The sequence below is a fragment of the Haematobia irritans genome, chromosome 2, assembly GCF_050003625.1.
Source record: "Haematobia irritans isolate KBUSLIRL chromosome 2, ASM5000362v1, whole genome shotgun sequence".
NCBI lineage: Eukaryota > Metazoa > Arthropoda > Insecta > Diptera > Muscidae > Haematobia > Haematobia irritans.
Window position 1 is genome coordinate 127,415,116 of NC_134398.1, and position 17,184 is coordinate 127,432,299.

At 33.0% G+C, this 17,184-nt stretch overlaps 1 protein-coding gene across 1 annotated transcript in view; it reads left to right on the plus strand.

Annotated features, from left to right (window-relative positions):
• Positions 1-17,184, plus strand: part of LOC142226223 (putative G-protein coupled receptor CG31760) — a 289,440-nt gene that overhangs the window by 179,893 nt on the left and 92,363 nt on the right. The window contains exon 5 of the mRNA XM_075296111.1: positions 8,800-9,001. Coding sequence (XP_075152226.1) covers positions 8,800-9,001 — 202 coding nt within the window. The remainder of the gene's footprint in view (positions 1-8,799; positions 9,002-17,184) is intronic.

A 17,184-nucleotide genomic window follows, 5' to 3' on the forward strand; every position in this document is an offset into this window, starting at 1 on the left:
ACTTTACAACCAAAGAAACTTGTCATTAAAAGTACGAAATAACAATGAAAAACTTCGTACTTTTAATGCAATTTTTCTTTCTTTTTAAGAAGAGAATTCTTTCAGTGCACGGGCTGACCTGTAGTCGTTGAAATCCGCAATTATGAACCGATTTTCATTATGAACCAATACAAGTGCCATACAAGTGAAGTAACACCGCATTTTGTCAGTATACTATAAGGCCCAAACTTAGAGAAAAACTTCTTAGCTTTTACACAAAGAAAAAAGTATGTAGACATATTTATGCGTTCAAAGTTGCAGAATTATTTCCAAAAACGCAATTTGGAACCTCTGCGTGGTGGAGGGTATTACAAATACGTCTTGTATATTTTGTTCATATCGGTCCCTAATTATGTATAGGTCCCATATAAACTAACCCCAAATTTGACTTCTGGAGAAGAAAAGTTCATCCGATCCCGTTGAATTTTGCTAATAATTAACTAACTAACTTGCCACTTCATAATTAACTAACTTCTTAATTATCTAACTGCCATTAGAACCCTAGTAATTCGATTGTGCATGAAGTCTTTAGAGGAACTTTGTACGCAATCCGTGGGAAGAGTCCATAAAATTGGTTCTAGTCTTATTCCACCGAGTTTCAAGACAACCGATTTGAAATTAGGATAAAAAGGTCCTATACATGTATGTGAATAGCTAAAATCATACACTCGAAAAACAAGTTCACTTGGAATGAAATTGTAATTGGATCCGTCCATTTTCTAAGGTCTCTATAAAGACCGATTTCACTTCTTGTGGGTATAGCAGGCGGACGACTGATCATGAAAATTGCTTGAAACTGAATGTGAAATTTCCAGATTTTACTTTCCGTAATCATTTAAATAATGGCGGTAAAATTTACAGATTCTAGATTTCACGGTATTTCACGGGTTATTTCATCATTTTCTTGCACACTCAAACAAAATTGGTGCTTATAAATCCAGAATCTGATCTAGTCTTCATTGGTAGAATATTTCAAATTTTTCTTCGAGAAACGTACTGGTTGAACTGATCTGCTTGGGAGAATAGCTGCCATCAAACCACCCTCAAATTCTATTTATTATCAAGCAACCCGCTACGACGAAGTGTTTTCAAAGGAAGCTATTATCCCTTATACTACACCGCATATCTTACTGTTCGAATATAATTAACAATTTCTATAACTCAGTGAATTAATTGGTAACATATGCTGAATTCATGCTGAGTAGTAAGAACTTTTAATTGTAATCCAAAAGTAAGAAATTCGGTGATGAAACATACGACCCAATACCCAACGTATTATAAGGGTTATATTTGATTTATGGTGGTGGGTATTTGAGATTCGGCCCGCCAAACTGTATAAACACCCTCAAAAAAAAATCGCTTCTGTAACATATACTCCCAAACATATTTTGCTTCAAGCATATAGATTTTTGGGTATTGCCCAAACATTTATATGTTTGATTTCTTCCAATATATAATATGTTTGAAAGCATATTGGTCTAAACAATATAATATGTTTGGGTAGTCTAAGTTCCAAACATTTTGTATTTTTCCATCCAAATTCAATAATGTTGTCTTCCAAAAAACTATATGTTCTTATGTGAACATATAATATGTTTGGAAACATTTTGAACCCAAAAATATTATATGCTTAGAAGAATTTTCTCCCAAAGAAGATTGTGCTCAAATTTTTTTTCTGCCTAATTGTATATTCCCTCACATTTTTCTCACTTCCACGAGTTTTTAGCACCTTTTTCTGTAATACAAACATTTTAGAAGAAATTATTATATTTTATATTTTTTTTTTTTTTAATTTTACCTTTTGCCGGACGGGGATTCGAACAGCGGACCACACAGTTTGTAAGCCAGCACACTAACCACTGGCCGGGAGCCACCGTGGTGCAATGGTTAGCATGCCCGCCTTGCATACACTAGGTCGTGGGTTCGATTCCTGCTACGACCGAACACCAAAAAGTTTTTCAGCGGTGGATTATCCCACCTCAGTAATGCTGGTGACATTTCTGAGGCTTTCAAAACTTCTCTAAGTGGTTTCACTGCAAGGTGGAACGCCGTTCGGACTCGCCTATAAAAAGGAGGTCCCTTGTCATTGAGCTTAACATGGAATCGGGCAGCACTCAGTGATAAGAGAGAAGTTCACCACTGTGGTATCACAATGGACTGAATAGTCTAAGTGAGCCTGATACATCGAGCTGCCACATAACCTAACCTAACCTAACCTAACCACTGGCCTACGTAGCTGTTATGGTCATCAAGAGATAATTATCGTTATAAGTTATATTTATATAGCATAGCTTGCGGCGCCCACGAGCCGATGCAAAAATAACATTGTTAAACATACATTTGTTGGCAGCGTGGAGCAGTGGTTGGTCGTCCGCCTTGCGTGACAGGGGACCTGGGTTCGATCCCTGCTTCGACCAACACCATGCCACATAACCTAACCTAACCTAACACCTTTTTTTTAAATATATTTTTTAACATATATTCCAGATACGTTCAGAAGTTCCCGAAAAAGTGTTCACACTGTTAGAAAAATATGTTTTTCATATGTTCCGATATAAACAAAATGTGTTTCGGGCACAATTTTTAAACAAAATATATTTAAGTGCAAACATGTAATGTTCCTAAACTACCACTAAATGTTTGGGATATCTATGTTAATATGTTAGAATATATTATGTTTGTGGCATGAATGTTTCATAAAAATCATATGTGTGAATACAAACATATATAAATTTACAAATTTCGACTAAACATACATATGTTGTGATATTTTATTCAAAGCGACAGAGAGAGTATAGAGAGAAATAGAGATGGAAACCGGGAGAGTTGACGAAAGATATCAATATAACACAGCAAAAGAGTCAAAAGAGAACAATTTCTGTGAAACCGCTTGTATGTTGTTTCGGAAAACTGTTTTATGATAAGGCCAAAAATTTGATATGCTTAAGTCTAAATATTATTTAATTTGAATAAAGAGAATGGACATTCGGAACCAAGAGAATAGACATTTGAAAAACAAACAGCATATGTTTTCGCCTTGAGAGCAGCATTTTATGTATGTGTGGACGTGCGTTGGGTTTATCATTTTGGCATTATGGGCACAATTTTTTTCTTGGTTCGTTAAAAGAAATCAGGGGTCTTCATAAAAATAACGAAAGGGCACTATACTTTTTTAGAGTTGGGAGAGTAAAATGAAATAAGGAGGAAATAGTGAACAATTACACAGTAAAATGTAAAAAAACAAACATTAGTTCCTCTTTATTAAAAAGTAGTCCACGAGGAGTTGACGGACACCATCAAATATAAAAGCGGGCATTAAGTTCGAGTTTTACAGCTAAAACAATTTAAAAAGTTTATTTTCTTTAAAATGAATTATTAAAGAAAAATAAAAGGAATTTTAGAGCGATGGTGTTAAATGCTAGTAAAAAACTGTTCACTCCTAAATAAATTTATGTTTATATTATAAAATTATGTATGTATGTTTATACTCGACTCCACGTTCTTCTTTTGTTAGTTTTTGAAGTCCTTCCAAATTTTAAAGTTTTGTACAAAAACAGTTTTTTAGTACAAGATTGTTATTTTTGCAATAAAAAATAATATTTTATCCAAAAATCAGTCAATTTCGTTTATATCAAGCACTGTTACTGACTATAAATCTTTAATAACGCACATTTCGAAGTTTCATTTAAAAAAAATTAATATAGTATAAATATAAATGTGTAAATTAAAAAAAAAAAAAAAAATGTTCGGTCGGAGCAGGGGTTGAACCCACGACCCTTTGCATGCAAGGCAGACATGCTAACCACTGCTCCACGTGGCAAACAAATGTATGTTTCTGTTAAATAATGTTATGTTTGCATGGGCTCGTGGGCGCTGCAAACTATGCTATATAAATGTAACTTAAAACGATAATTATCTACTGGTGACTATAACAGCTACGTAGCCCAGTGGATAGTGTGTTGGCTTATAAACTGTATGATCCTCGGTTCGATTCTCCGTGCAGGCGAAAGGTAAAGTTTTAAAAATTTATAAAAGTGAATAATTTCTTCAACATTATTTGTATTACAGAAAAAGGTGCCAATAACTATAAAATTTCGTGGAAGTGAAAATTACGAGTATGTTAGGGAATGAGCACAATCGTGTTTGGGAAAAATTCTTCCAAGCATATAATATTTTTGGCTCAAAATGCTTCCAAACATATAATATGTTCACATAAAACAAACATATTAATGTTTCGGCAGTATGCAATAATATATGTGCTTCCTGCAAAATATGTTTGGAACATATGTTAAAGAAGCGATTTTTTTGGGGGGTGCAGCATTACATACTATTATATTAAATTTTTACTACGAAATTGTAAAGTGTGTTTTATAAAGTCAGAAAAGAAAAGTGCTTGATATAAACGAAATGGACTGAGTTCACATCAAATACTATTTTTTTATTGCAACAATAAAAATTGTGAAACAAATAAAGGTTTTTGTATACAAGTTTAAAATTTTCGAAGAAATTCAAAAACTCTTACAAAAGAAGAACGTGAAGTCGCGTATATATAAATATTTTTCCATCGAATCCTAAGGTTAACGATAACCATTCAAAAGCACATTATATTTAAATTCTAAATAGTAATTTTAAAACAGCACATAAATTTATTTTGGTGTGAACAATTGTTTGCTAGCATGTAACACCATTAATTTAGAAATACAAATAAATATATCAATTTTTATTAACGAATAATTTTGTACTTAATTTAATTCTTAAGGCCGGTATAAATTGGCATTATCACGTTAAAATGGCCATGTTTACCCTTTTACTTTTCTTTAATAATTTCTTTTAAAGAAAATAAACTTATTCAATTGTTGCTTTGGATCTTTCCCCCCAAGTTGTAAGTTGTAATGTTATTCTGGTTTTGCCGCTAAAATGAGAAATAATTTTAGCGGCAAAACTCGAACTCAATGCCCACTTTTATTTTCGAAAAAATCCGTCAACTCCTCTTGGACTACTCATTAATAAAGAGGAACTAATCTTTGTTTTTATAGATCTTCAAAGGTCGATACTTTCAATGAAGTCGTGTTGTCGTTATAATTAAGTGATTTGACTTAAAAATGGGTATCATAACATGAAAGAACAAATTTTGGACTAAGGTCAACTTGACTTTAATAATTCAGAAAAATTCTTTAAAATTAAAGAAACTGTCTTTAAATTTGTTGCATTTTTGCATCTTGACTACAAGGCAAAAATCATTCGAAAATAGGATATGTTTTTTAATACTTTACTTTAAAGACATTTTTTACTTGAAATATAGCATAATTTCTACTGGAAGTCTTGTTTTTAACGGACATTTTATAGCATATGAAAAAAAGCTGAAAAAGCGAAAAATTGAAATGTGCTTCGTAGAGTCAAGTACACAAAACCCCATTTAAAAGAGAATTGTGTCTTAAAAGCATCCTTACTTGTATTCTCCGCTTCTTTGGTTCGGAATCAATATAAAAATTGTTAAAGTGGAGACACAATCTTTGGAACCGGACATGCTTTTTGTTCAGTGTATAGTGCCCTTTCGTTAGTTTTTATGAAGATCCCTTTAATTACCTTTGTTTGAATATTTTGACTTACTCGTCCTACGTTCCGATTTGTTTTAACGAAACAAAAACAAGTATATACGGCCGTAAGTTCGGCCAGGCCGAAGCTTATGTACCCTCCATCATGGATTGCGTAGAAACTTCTTCTAAACACTGCCATCCACAATCGAATTACTTAAGTTGCGGTAACGCTTGCCGATGGCAAGGTATCTTAAAACTTCCTAACACCATCTTCTAAATTGTATGTAAGTCCAAACGTGGTATATATTAAATCAAAAAAGATCGATCCAATACGTCTATAATTCAGTTTGACAAAGTAGACATAAAATTTTGACAAAATTTTCTACAGAAATAAAATTTTATATAGAAATAAAATTTTCACAAAATTTTCTATAGAAATAAAAATTTTCACAAAATTTTCTATAGAAAGAAAATTTTGACAAAAATTTCTACAGCAATAAAATTGTAACAAAATTTTCTATAGAAATAAACTTTTGACAAAATTTTCTATAGAAATAAAATCTTGGTAGATTATTTTTGGCTCGAGCGGCAACCATGATTATGAACCGAATAAAATTTGAACAAAATTTTCTATAGAAATAAAATTTTGACAAAATTTTCTATAGAAATAAAATTTTGACGATGATGAACATTTCATTATGAACCGAATAAAATTGTGACAAAATTTTCTATAGAAATAAAATTTTGACAAAATTTTCTATAGAAATAAAATTTTGGTAGATTATTTTTGGCTCTAGTGGCAACCATGATTATGAACCGATATGGACCAATTTTTGTGTGATTTGACCAATTGTTGTATGGTTGTTAGCGACCATATACTAACACCACGTTCCTAATTTGAACCGGATCTGATGAATTTTGCTCCTCCAAGAGGCTCCGGAGGTCAAATCTGGAGAACGTTTTATATGGGGGCTATATATAATTATGGACCGATATGGACCAATTCTGGCACGGTTGTTAAAGATCATATACTAACACCATGTTCAAAATTACAACCGGATTGGATGAAATTTGCTTCTCTTGGAGACTTCGCAAGCCAAATCTGGGGATCGGTTTATATGGGCGCTATGTATAATTATGGACCGATGTGGAACAATTTTTGCACAGTTGTTAGAGACCATATACCAATACCATGTACCAAATTTCAGCCGGATCGGATGCAATTTACTTCTCTTTGAGGCTTCACAAGCCAAATCAGGAGATCGGTTTATATGGGGTCCATATATAATTATGGACCGATGTGGACCACTTTTTGCATGGTTCTTAGAGACCATATACCAACATCATGTACCAAATTTCAGCCGGATCGGATCCAATTTGCTTCTCTTTGAGGCTTCGCAAGCCAAATCTGGAGATCGGTTTATATGGGGTCTATATATAATTATGGACCGATGTGGACCAATTTTTGCATGGTTGTTAGAGACCATATACCAACATCATGTACCAAATTTCAGCCGGATCGGATGAAATTTGCTTCTCTTTGAGGCTCCGCAAGCCAAATCTGGGGATCGGTTTATATGGGGGCTATATATAATTATGGACCGATGTGGACCAATTTTTTCACGATTGTTAGAGACCATCTACCAACACCATGTACCAAATTTCAGCTGGATCGGATGAAATATGCTTCTCTTAGAGGCTCCACAAGCCAAATCTGGGGATCGGTTTATATGGGGGCTATATATAATTATGGACCGATGTGGACAAATTTTTGCATGATTGTTAGAGACCATCTACCAACACCATGTACCAAATTTCAGCCGGATCGGATGAAATATGCTTCTCTTAGAGGCTCCACAAGCCAAATCTGGGGATCGGTTTATATGGGGGCTATATATAATTATGGACCGATGTGGACCAATTTTTGCATGGTTGTTAGAGACCATATACCAACACCATATACCAAATTTTAGCCCGATCGGATGAAATATGCTTCTATTAGAGGCTCCACAAGCCAAATCTGAGGGTCCCTTTATATGGGGGCTATACGTAAAAGTGGACCGATATGGCCCATTTTCAATACCGTCCGACCTACATCGATAACAACTACTTGTGCCAAGTTTCAAGTCGATAGCTTGTTTCGTTCGGAAGTTAGCGTGATTTCAACAGACGGACGGACGGACGGACGGACGGACATGCTTAGATCGACTCAGAATTTCACCACGACCCAGAATATATATACTTTATGGGGTCTTAGAGCAATATTTCGATGTGTTACAAACGGAATGACAAAGTTAATATACCCCCATCCTATGATGGAGGGTATAAAAATGTGCCCGTAATGTGAAAATGATAAACAAAACTCATGCTCTTTTTTTCAAATATATTTTATCTTGGTTCCGAATGAATTTTCTCTCCTAATACTCATTTTAATATTTTACTTAAGCATATACAATTTTTGGCGAAGTCTTTTATCACAACATATATATGTTTACTTATAATATGTAAATTTATACTTGTTTATATTCACACATAGTATTTTTCCTATATTTAATGAAATTTTCTTTGTGTATATATATTTTAAAGGCGCCAATTGGTTACTTTCATTATTTTACTTCCAGCATACACTTTGTCTCTCTTTGTAAACACATATATGTTTATGGGCTATTTCTAAATTATATATGTTTGCATCCAAGCATATTATATTTACAAACATTTTATGTCCCAAACATAATATGTTCTAACATATTAACATATATGTCCCAAACATATTATGCTAGTTTATGAACATTATATGTTTGCACTCAAAAATATTGTGTTTAAAAATTTGAGTTCCAAACATATAATGTTTATACCCAAACATATGAAAAACAGTATTTTTCGTCCGTGTACTAGTTCGCCTTAAGGTGGGCACTTTTTTAAATCAATGAATTTATAAAGTTGAAATGTTATGCAAGAATTGATAAAAATATAGTCGTCGTCATATATATTTATAACATAGCACGCACCTTTATTTCAGAATGTAATTGGGTTTAGTACTAGCCTAGTTCGTTAAAAATTTACATTAACGCTGATAGAACTCCAAATATGGACCCTTTGAGGTATCTGGCTAAATGTATGCACATGTACCATTAACGTTTGTTCCTTATTCAGCTTGAATTTAATTTGAATGTCCTTGTATTAATCTTCTCTATGTGTTTCTTTGTCTTTGTCTGTTTTCAAGGTTTATCGGAAGCATTAGCAAAAGGTTTGCTAAGTGATGAATATACCACTGGTGCCAGAATTTTGGCCCTCAATATAACCAATGGCTCCGTACAGTCCTACGTATGGTGGATTAAAAAGAATCACGATAAAAATGGCGAAGTACAACGATACGAGGAAGAAGGACTTCAAATAGCAAAGAAACCATCGCAGATGTATCCATGGTAAGTTATCGACCACATTATTTCATATACTATGAATTTGTTGCTAGCTTCTGCTTCGTGAATTTTCTTCTGATGGTACTATACCACAAATCTACGATTTAATTAAGAATGTCTGTTGATAATGTTAAGCAAAGGTATGCTCTTCGTTAGTCGTAGCATTTAATTTTGGCTGCCATGAATTTGGCTGGGGCATATTTCTTATTATTCTTGCTTTAAGTGGCTTAAAGGTTTCGGAGACATTGGTATATTAAGATAGGGTAAAAAGTAGGTGAACATTTTTTAAATAGACAACATTCAATTAGACGAAAGTATCTAACGAGTTTTGAAACAATTTGTCCCGTAGTAGTATCTAGATGGTAATAGCTTCAGTTTCGGCAATGCTAATCGCCGTAAGTTCAGTAAAGTAAGTAAGATTAGTATTGACTTTGGATAAAAGTAACTAAAACACTAATTCTCCTATTGTACAAAAGCATACCGAAGTTTCGTATTTGATCTCCGGATCATTGATTAAGCTACAGGGCGAAAAATGTCTGGAAACCAATGGTTAATATTAAAGCAACAAACTCAGTATCGGAACTGCAAAGCAATGTTTCAGTGTTTAAGCTATAGGCAGGATACTCAAAAATTGGAAACTTGGGCATTCAGACTACAGACCAGAACCATATTGTCTGGAATTCAGGCCGAAGTTTCAGTGTTTGAATTAGGGATTTTAACGGGAATCAGAATATCGACTTTGTCAAAATTTTGTTGACTTTCGACCTTCCTTTTTAAAATCATTAAAAGGTCGGATTATTATAATTGTATTATATATTATTACGGATTTTGTTCCCAACATTTCGTCGATGTATGTCAACATTATCCAGGGATTTTATTGTCCATACATTTCGATTTTTTAATAAGATTAACTTTTTCGTTTATGTAAAGTTGATATTTGATGTCTCGGTTTAAAAAAAAAAATCGATTTTGAAGATTACGAAAACGCGCGTTAAATCGAATGCGATTTTTGTAACACTAACCGAATGATAGAATTGCAGACCGAAGTTTCGGTTTTTGCACAGTATATCTAATCCACAGCATTTGAACAATATTGAATAGATCATGGTTTACGATCATGGTAGCAGAATCCACGGGAGCCACCGTGGTGCAATGGTTAGCATGCCCGCCTTGCATACACTAGGTCGTGGGTTCGATTCCTGCTTCGACCGAACACCAATGCATCAGGCTCACTTACACTATTCAGTCCATTGTGATACCACATTGAACTTCTGGGGAACTTCTCTCTTATCACTGAGTGCTGCCCGATTCCATGTTAAGCTCAATGACAAGGGACCTCCTTTATAGCCGAGTCCGAACGGCGTTTCACATTGCAGTGAAACCACTTAGAGAAACTTTGAAACCCTCAGAAATGTCACCAGCATTAATGAGGTGGGATAATCCACCGCTGAAAAACTTATTGGTGTTCGGTCGAAGCAGGAATCGAACCCACGACCTTGTGTATGCAAGGCGGGCATGCTAACCATTGCACCACGGTGACTCCCACGGTGTTATTGATGTAGGTCGGATGGTATTGCAAATGGGCCATATCGGTCCACTTTAACGTATAGCCCCCATATAAACGGACCCCCAAATTTGGTTTGCCGATCCTCTAAGAGAAGCAAATTTCATCCGATCCGGCTGAAATGTTGTACATGGTGTTAGTATATGGTCTCTAACAACCACGCAAAAATTGGTCCGCATCGGTTCATAATTGTATATGCCCCCATATAAACCGGTCCCACGATTTGGCTTGCAGAGCCTCTAAGAGAAGCAAATTTCATCCGATCCGGCTGAAATTTGGTACATGGTGTTGGTATATGGTATCTAACAACCATGCAAAAATTGGTCCACATCGGTCCATAACTATATATAGCCCCCATATAAACCGATCTCCAGATTTGGCTTGCGGAGCCTCTAAGAGAAGCATATTTCATCCGATCCGGCTGAAATTTGGTACATGGTGTTGGTATATAGTCTCTAACAACTACGCAAAAATTGGTCCACATCGGTCAATTATTATATATAGCCCCCATATAAACCGATCCCCCGATTTGGCTTACAGAGCCTCTAAGAGAAGATTTGGTTTTGGAGGAGCAAATTTCATCCGAGTCAGTTGAAATTTGGTACATTGTGCTAGTATATGGCCGTTAACAACCATGTCCATATCGGTCTATAGTTATATATAGCCCTCAGATAAATTGATCCCCAATCACACAAAAATTGGTCCATATCAAGTTCATAATTGTATATAGCCCACATATAAGCGACACCCATATTTCAATTCTGGCTCTCTACGTACCGTGCAAAAGTCCATATCGATTCATAATTATTTGTAGACTTACCTATACATACCTTTGTTGTCTAATATATACCACGTATGGACTAACTCACAATTTAGAAAACGATGTTAAGAAGTTTTAAGATACCACAACCCAATTAATTCGATTGTGGATGACAGTCTTTCGTAGAAGTTTCTACGCATAAGATTCGGCCTGGCCGAACTTACGATCGTATATACTTGTTTTTTTTTTTGCGGTTCTTAATCATCTGGTTTTGTGTGAAGATATATTTTCAATTTATTATTTTCGGATATAAATAACTCACGAGTACTAAATAAGCATAAAATGTATGCAATTGCGATACATATATTGCATTTATTTTTTTACAAAAAAATCTATATTATGGTGTACCACATTACCTGTACAAATATGTCCTAAATGATGGGTTTTATATTTTTGCTCATAGTTGCGTGGATGGCTAACACTAGTAAAATGAATGTGGTAAAATCTTAAAACACAAAATTTGGCTATCGAAAAACAAATGGGTATACCACATTTGCTGCACTCACCCTACGGTGGATGACACTTCAAATCGATGTTTCGAGTGCTCAAGCTTATAGTTGTTTGAACCGATGTTTAAGAGAACGCATTTTCCTGGTGAAGAGTGATGTGTCTTCGGCGGTTGGGTTTCCTTATTTATTGGAAGACACCTATCAAACAAGTGGTTGTGTACTACATAGAATTGACTGTTCTACGTTGTTCTAGTGGTTCGATTGTGGTATGTCCAGTTTTTCCGAAAAACAGACTAATATTTGCTTGGAAGTGCTTCCTGCGCGAGCAACTGTTGTTGGATTTGGCTCATCTTGAACCATCCATACAGTCAACTGCTGTTTACTTTCGGACTCATACCATGGTTGCCACAGTCGGTATAATTCTACCAAAAATGGTCGATTTTTTACTGTTTGGTACATTGATGGAATTCATGAAGTTTTGGTAGATTTTGCAAAATATTTCTCTCCAACTAAGAGGTACTTTAATTTTCTATAGACATAAAATTTTAAGAAAATTTTTCTATCGATATAACATTTTGAGAAAATTTTCTACAGAAATAAAATGTTGGCAAAATTTTCTGTATAAGTAAAAATTTAGACAAAATTTTATGAACGAGTAAAAATTTAGACAAAACTTTCCAAAGAAGTAATCATTTGGACAACATTTCCTATAAAAATAAAATTTTGTCAAAATTTTCTATATCATTTGCTAAGATTATACTATCAAAATCCATTGTAAGTTCTCCTTTTCTGTAGAAGTAGTAACTTTCCTTTATGGTGAAAGCTAAACCCCTTATAACATGTAAAACTCGACACATTTACAATTCACCCGATATTTATGCTAGTAGGAGGGATTAAAATATATAATAAAATTAAATACTAATTAAATATTATAAAACAATTAAATAATAAAATATTTCTTTCCAAGAAAATTTTTTTTCCACACTAGCTATGTCAAATGTGCTAATGTACTTAAAAAAGTCGGCATAAAGCATTTTATTTTCTAGGCCGTGGACATTGTATGACAATATTTTTAAAAAGTTACTCTCATTAGTGCATTTGCTTTTATTTATATTGCTTATACTTAGTTTTTTTGATTCATATTGCTCAAAAAGGTATTGTAGCTAATCTCGAGAGCATTAAGTTTATCTCCATATAATTCTTTTAGATGCGTGTCAGCATTACTTTTTCCACACATTAGTTCTTTGGATCTTGACCAATACATCCATTTATTTCCAATCTTTATGGAGTCATTTCTTACAAAAATTTTATGGGTTTTATCCAAAGCCAGAATTTCGTCTTTTAGATACATTAATACTTTCTTGTCCTGTTGTTTTATTTCACTTAAATCCTTTTCAATAATAATACTAGATCCTGCTAGCTTGTTTACATTTTGTAATATCTTCCGCACCATTTCTTCGTCTTGCATTTCTACAATTGTACTCATTTTATTATTTGAAGTGTATAACACTCGTACTGAAGCAACTTTTACATCGTTGAGTTTCATTGTGTTCTTGAATAAAAACTCAACGGATGCTTTTGGGGATCCTTTTTTCATAACACCCTTTAGAAACAAATTTTTGCGCTTGCTCTGTTCAACTAAATGCAAAAGCTGTTTTTGCTCTTTAGATCTTTCCGCTTTTAAGTCTTCTATTTCTCGTCGCAAAGCATCGTTTTCGGCTTTAGTTCTTTGAATTTATCATCCATATCGGCTATGTGATTCTTTAGTTCTTCTATATCGTTCTTTGTTGATACGTTCCGTATTTGTCATCCATTATAGATTCCATTGATATTTGCATCATTCTCATCAGTTCTGATAATTGTACATTTCCAACAAGCTTTTGTGACTGAGTTGCAGTAGTATCGTCTGGAGATGTATCAACTAGCATTCTCTTAGCTGATTGAGCAATTTGAATTGCATTTGTTGTAACGGGCGTATTACTCATTTTAAACAGAGTATTCCTGGCTGGCAATGCTGCCTGTTTTTTGTATCGCAACAAATGGTTGGTAACGCTACTAGACTGTAAGCAGCTGATGATCAATTTATTTTGTATGGCAACATACAGATAGACGTGTTTGTGCGAGGCTCCAAATAGATATCTGATTTCTTACGCATATTGTCACTTTCGGTACACTAAGGCGGAACTCAGAGTTGTGTCGTCTTGTGGATGGTTACAACATTTGTTCTCCAAGGGGTAAAAACGGTGGATTATTACAAATAATTAAAAATAAAAAATCTGAATTTCACTGGAAAGACCGCGTTGTTATTTGCACTCAATCGATGTACACACTAGCTATAAACATTTTATCCAAAACTTCAAATAAGAATTCGAAAATGAAGGTTAAAATTTTTTCATGGAACAGTTTTTGAGATATTCCGTTATTTTTAGTTTTTCGTCCTTTTTTCACTAGACAAATCATATCTCGAGCTAGAAATATCCGACCCTATGCTATAAAATAACAATATTAATAATATCAAATCGTATTGAATTTGGTGTTGCGACCCACATTAGTGTATCTCACAACGACAAGGAATTATGAAATATGTATCAAAATCTCATAAATTGTATTGTGTGTCACAACAGATGTCGTTTCGTACAAAAGAACTTCCATTTTATATTTGAAGCATCTTGGGCCAAGTGTATATATTGAAAACAAACAAAAAATATCCGTTTACACGAAGATGTGTATCCAAAGAAGAACACGGGAATTTCTGCAAAGAAGTCAATGCCAATAAAGCCATATTTCGAATTCAATTACTTTGAATGTTTATGCGTGTTGCTGTTACACTAACGGGTTCAAAATAAGTTTGGTTATAAAAGACTGATTAGACAAGAAAGAACTAGCGAAATTAATTATGGTGAGAATATTCACATTACATAGAAATGATCATAGGTTATATTATATACACGCAGAGAAGAAACATGATTGTCACAATCATATTTGAAGAGCAAAATAATATGGTAGGAGCTATTTTTGCGGAGACCATGTAACATTTTCACCTGCAACCATGTTGGCTCAGTGAACATGGTTCTAAGAAAAATATAATTGTCCTCATCTAAAATGTTATTATATTGATAAAAAGAATTTTGTTTGAATGCAAAGACAATGGTCACGATTTAGAATGTTATAGTAGTCATTCAAAATGTTTTTCTTCTAGTTAAAAGAACATGGTCACAACCTAAAATGTTTTGATCTTTATGAAAAAACTTTTTTCATCGTCGAAAAAAGGACGCCACTTGAGAAAAGAAAACACAAAATTAACTTTATTTATTTGTTTTTATTTATTTATAAAGTAATTCATTGTTTATTTGTATTTCAACAATAAGTAATTATTCCATATTTACTGGGTGCCCGTCAAATGTACAAACGCAGACATCATGTAACTGCAAATAAAATTAAATGATACAATATAGCAAAATGCAGAACAAAAAACAGGTACATTTTTTCAATTACACTTTCCTTTTTTGTCTTCACATAAAACCACGTGCCACTTCTGAATAAATAAATTAACACAAAACAGTAAATCCGTATTCTCCGTCCATTCCAAGAAACAATCAACACACGACTGACGCGCAAAATTAAAATCGTGTGTACCAGCTGAATGTTTTTATAAAATTCTTCTCGCTGCAAAAATGTTAAAAAAATTAAATGGTCACGAACAAAATGTAAATGGTCTTTATGGCCATGTAATGGTTCTAGAAATGTCTATACTTAACCTATAAAAATACTTTTTTCCCTGTAAAAAAGTAAAAAAAAATGAATGGTCGCACATGATTTCCCCACCATTTAATGGTCTCAAATTCTATCATTTAAATGATAGAACATGTTTGCGGTATTTGAGAACCATTCAAATGCTTATTGCCACCATACATTTTTCTCCGCTCGAAAACTATTTTTACAAAGACAAAATACATGGCTTTCGCGGCAATTACATGCTCTAGATAAGCATTAAATGGATGCGGCAACCATGTCCAAACATGTGTACACATAGAAATTTTTATTAAAATTTATCCAACTATATTTTCATTGAGATAATATAATAAGGAAACTTGGTTTTAGTACGGTTTTTGTTTATTTTTACGAATGCTTTGTTATCAATGAATAAAATTTTCTTGTTCAGTAGTATATTCGTATACCCAGCGAAGAAAACAGTATTAGTAAAATCCCATGCCTTATTCTAGTAAATGAACTATTCCTAACTGTTTTCAGTTTAGGATTTTTTTACTGAAGCAAGTAAATTTTATTATTTAAAACAAAAATTTAACTTAATGGAAATAAATAGGGTAAACTAACTTGATGAACATTTTTTCTTTTAGTTCCGAAGGCACTTTTTTCTTGGTGTATATATATATATATATATATATATATATATATATATATATATATATATATATATATATATATATATATATATATATATATATATATATATATATATATATATATATATATATATATATATATATATATATATATATATATATATATATGGACTATCTCTGGTTATCACCATTACTGAGAAGATGTAAACAATCCCTGAAAATTTGTTGATTTGCGGTCGAAATTGTAGTGGTGGAAAAGGCATCGGTAACCAAGTTTTTTCTAAGTCATTACTTCAAAGGTACATCCAAAAATGTTCTTCTAGAGATGGAATTAATTTTCACGTCACAAGAAGTTCTTTTGAGGTGATATTTAAAAATCCAATAAATTTTACCAATAAATTCAAATTTACTCTATATATATATATATATATATATATATATATATATATATATATATATATATATATATATATATATATATATATATATATATATATATATATATATATATATATATATATATATATATATATATATATATATATATATATATATATTGTAATAAGCTGTATTTTAAATGAATAATAGCTTCAAAGATAGGCCCCACGTTGGGCGCCAATGTAATAAGCTGTATTTTAAATGAATAATATTTTATTAATCTGGTACGAGTAAGAAAATCTGTACTCGTCCTCAGATTATACACCAGCCACTGTAGTCCCGAGGGTCAGATAGTGTCTTGGTGTTTATATTGTTTTTTATATGGATATTTTGTTTAGTTTATAGTTTTCCCAAAAAGAAAAGGCTGTAAGGTTCGGTTTAAAGTCTTTATTTGTTCAGGTTCTTCTGTGAACGATGACTGACGACTTAAATCTAAAGTGCAATGGTTTTTAAAGGGACGAGTTACATCTTCAATATCGTCTAGTATCCAGTGAAACAATTTGAAAATGAATATTGGAATAAATGAAACATATTTTCTCTCAGTAAAAATTTAA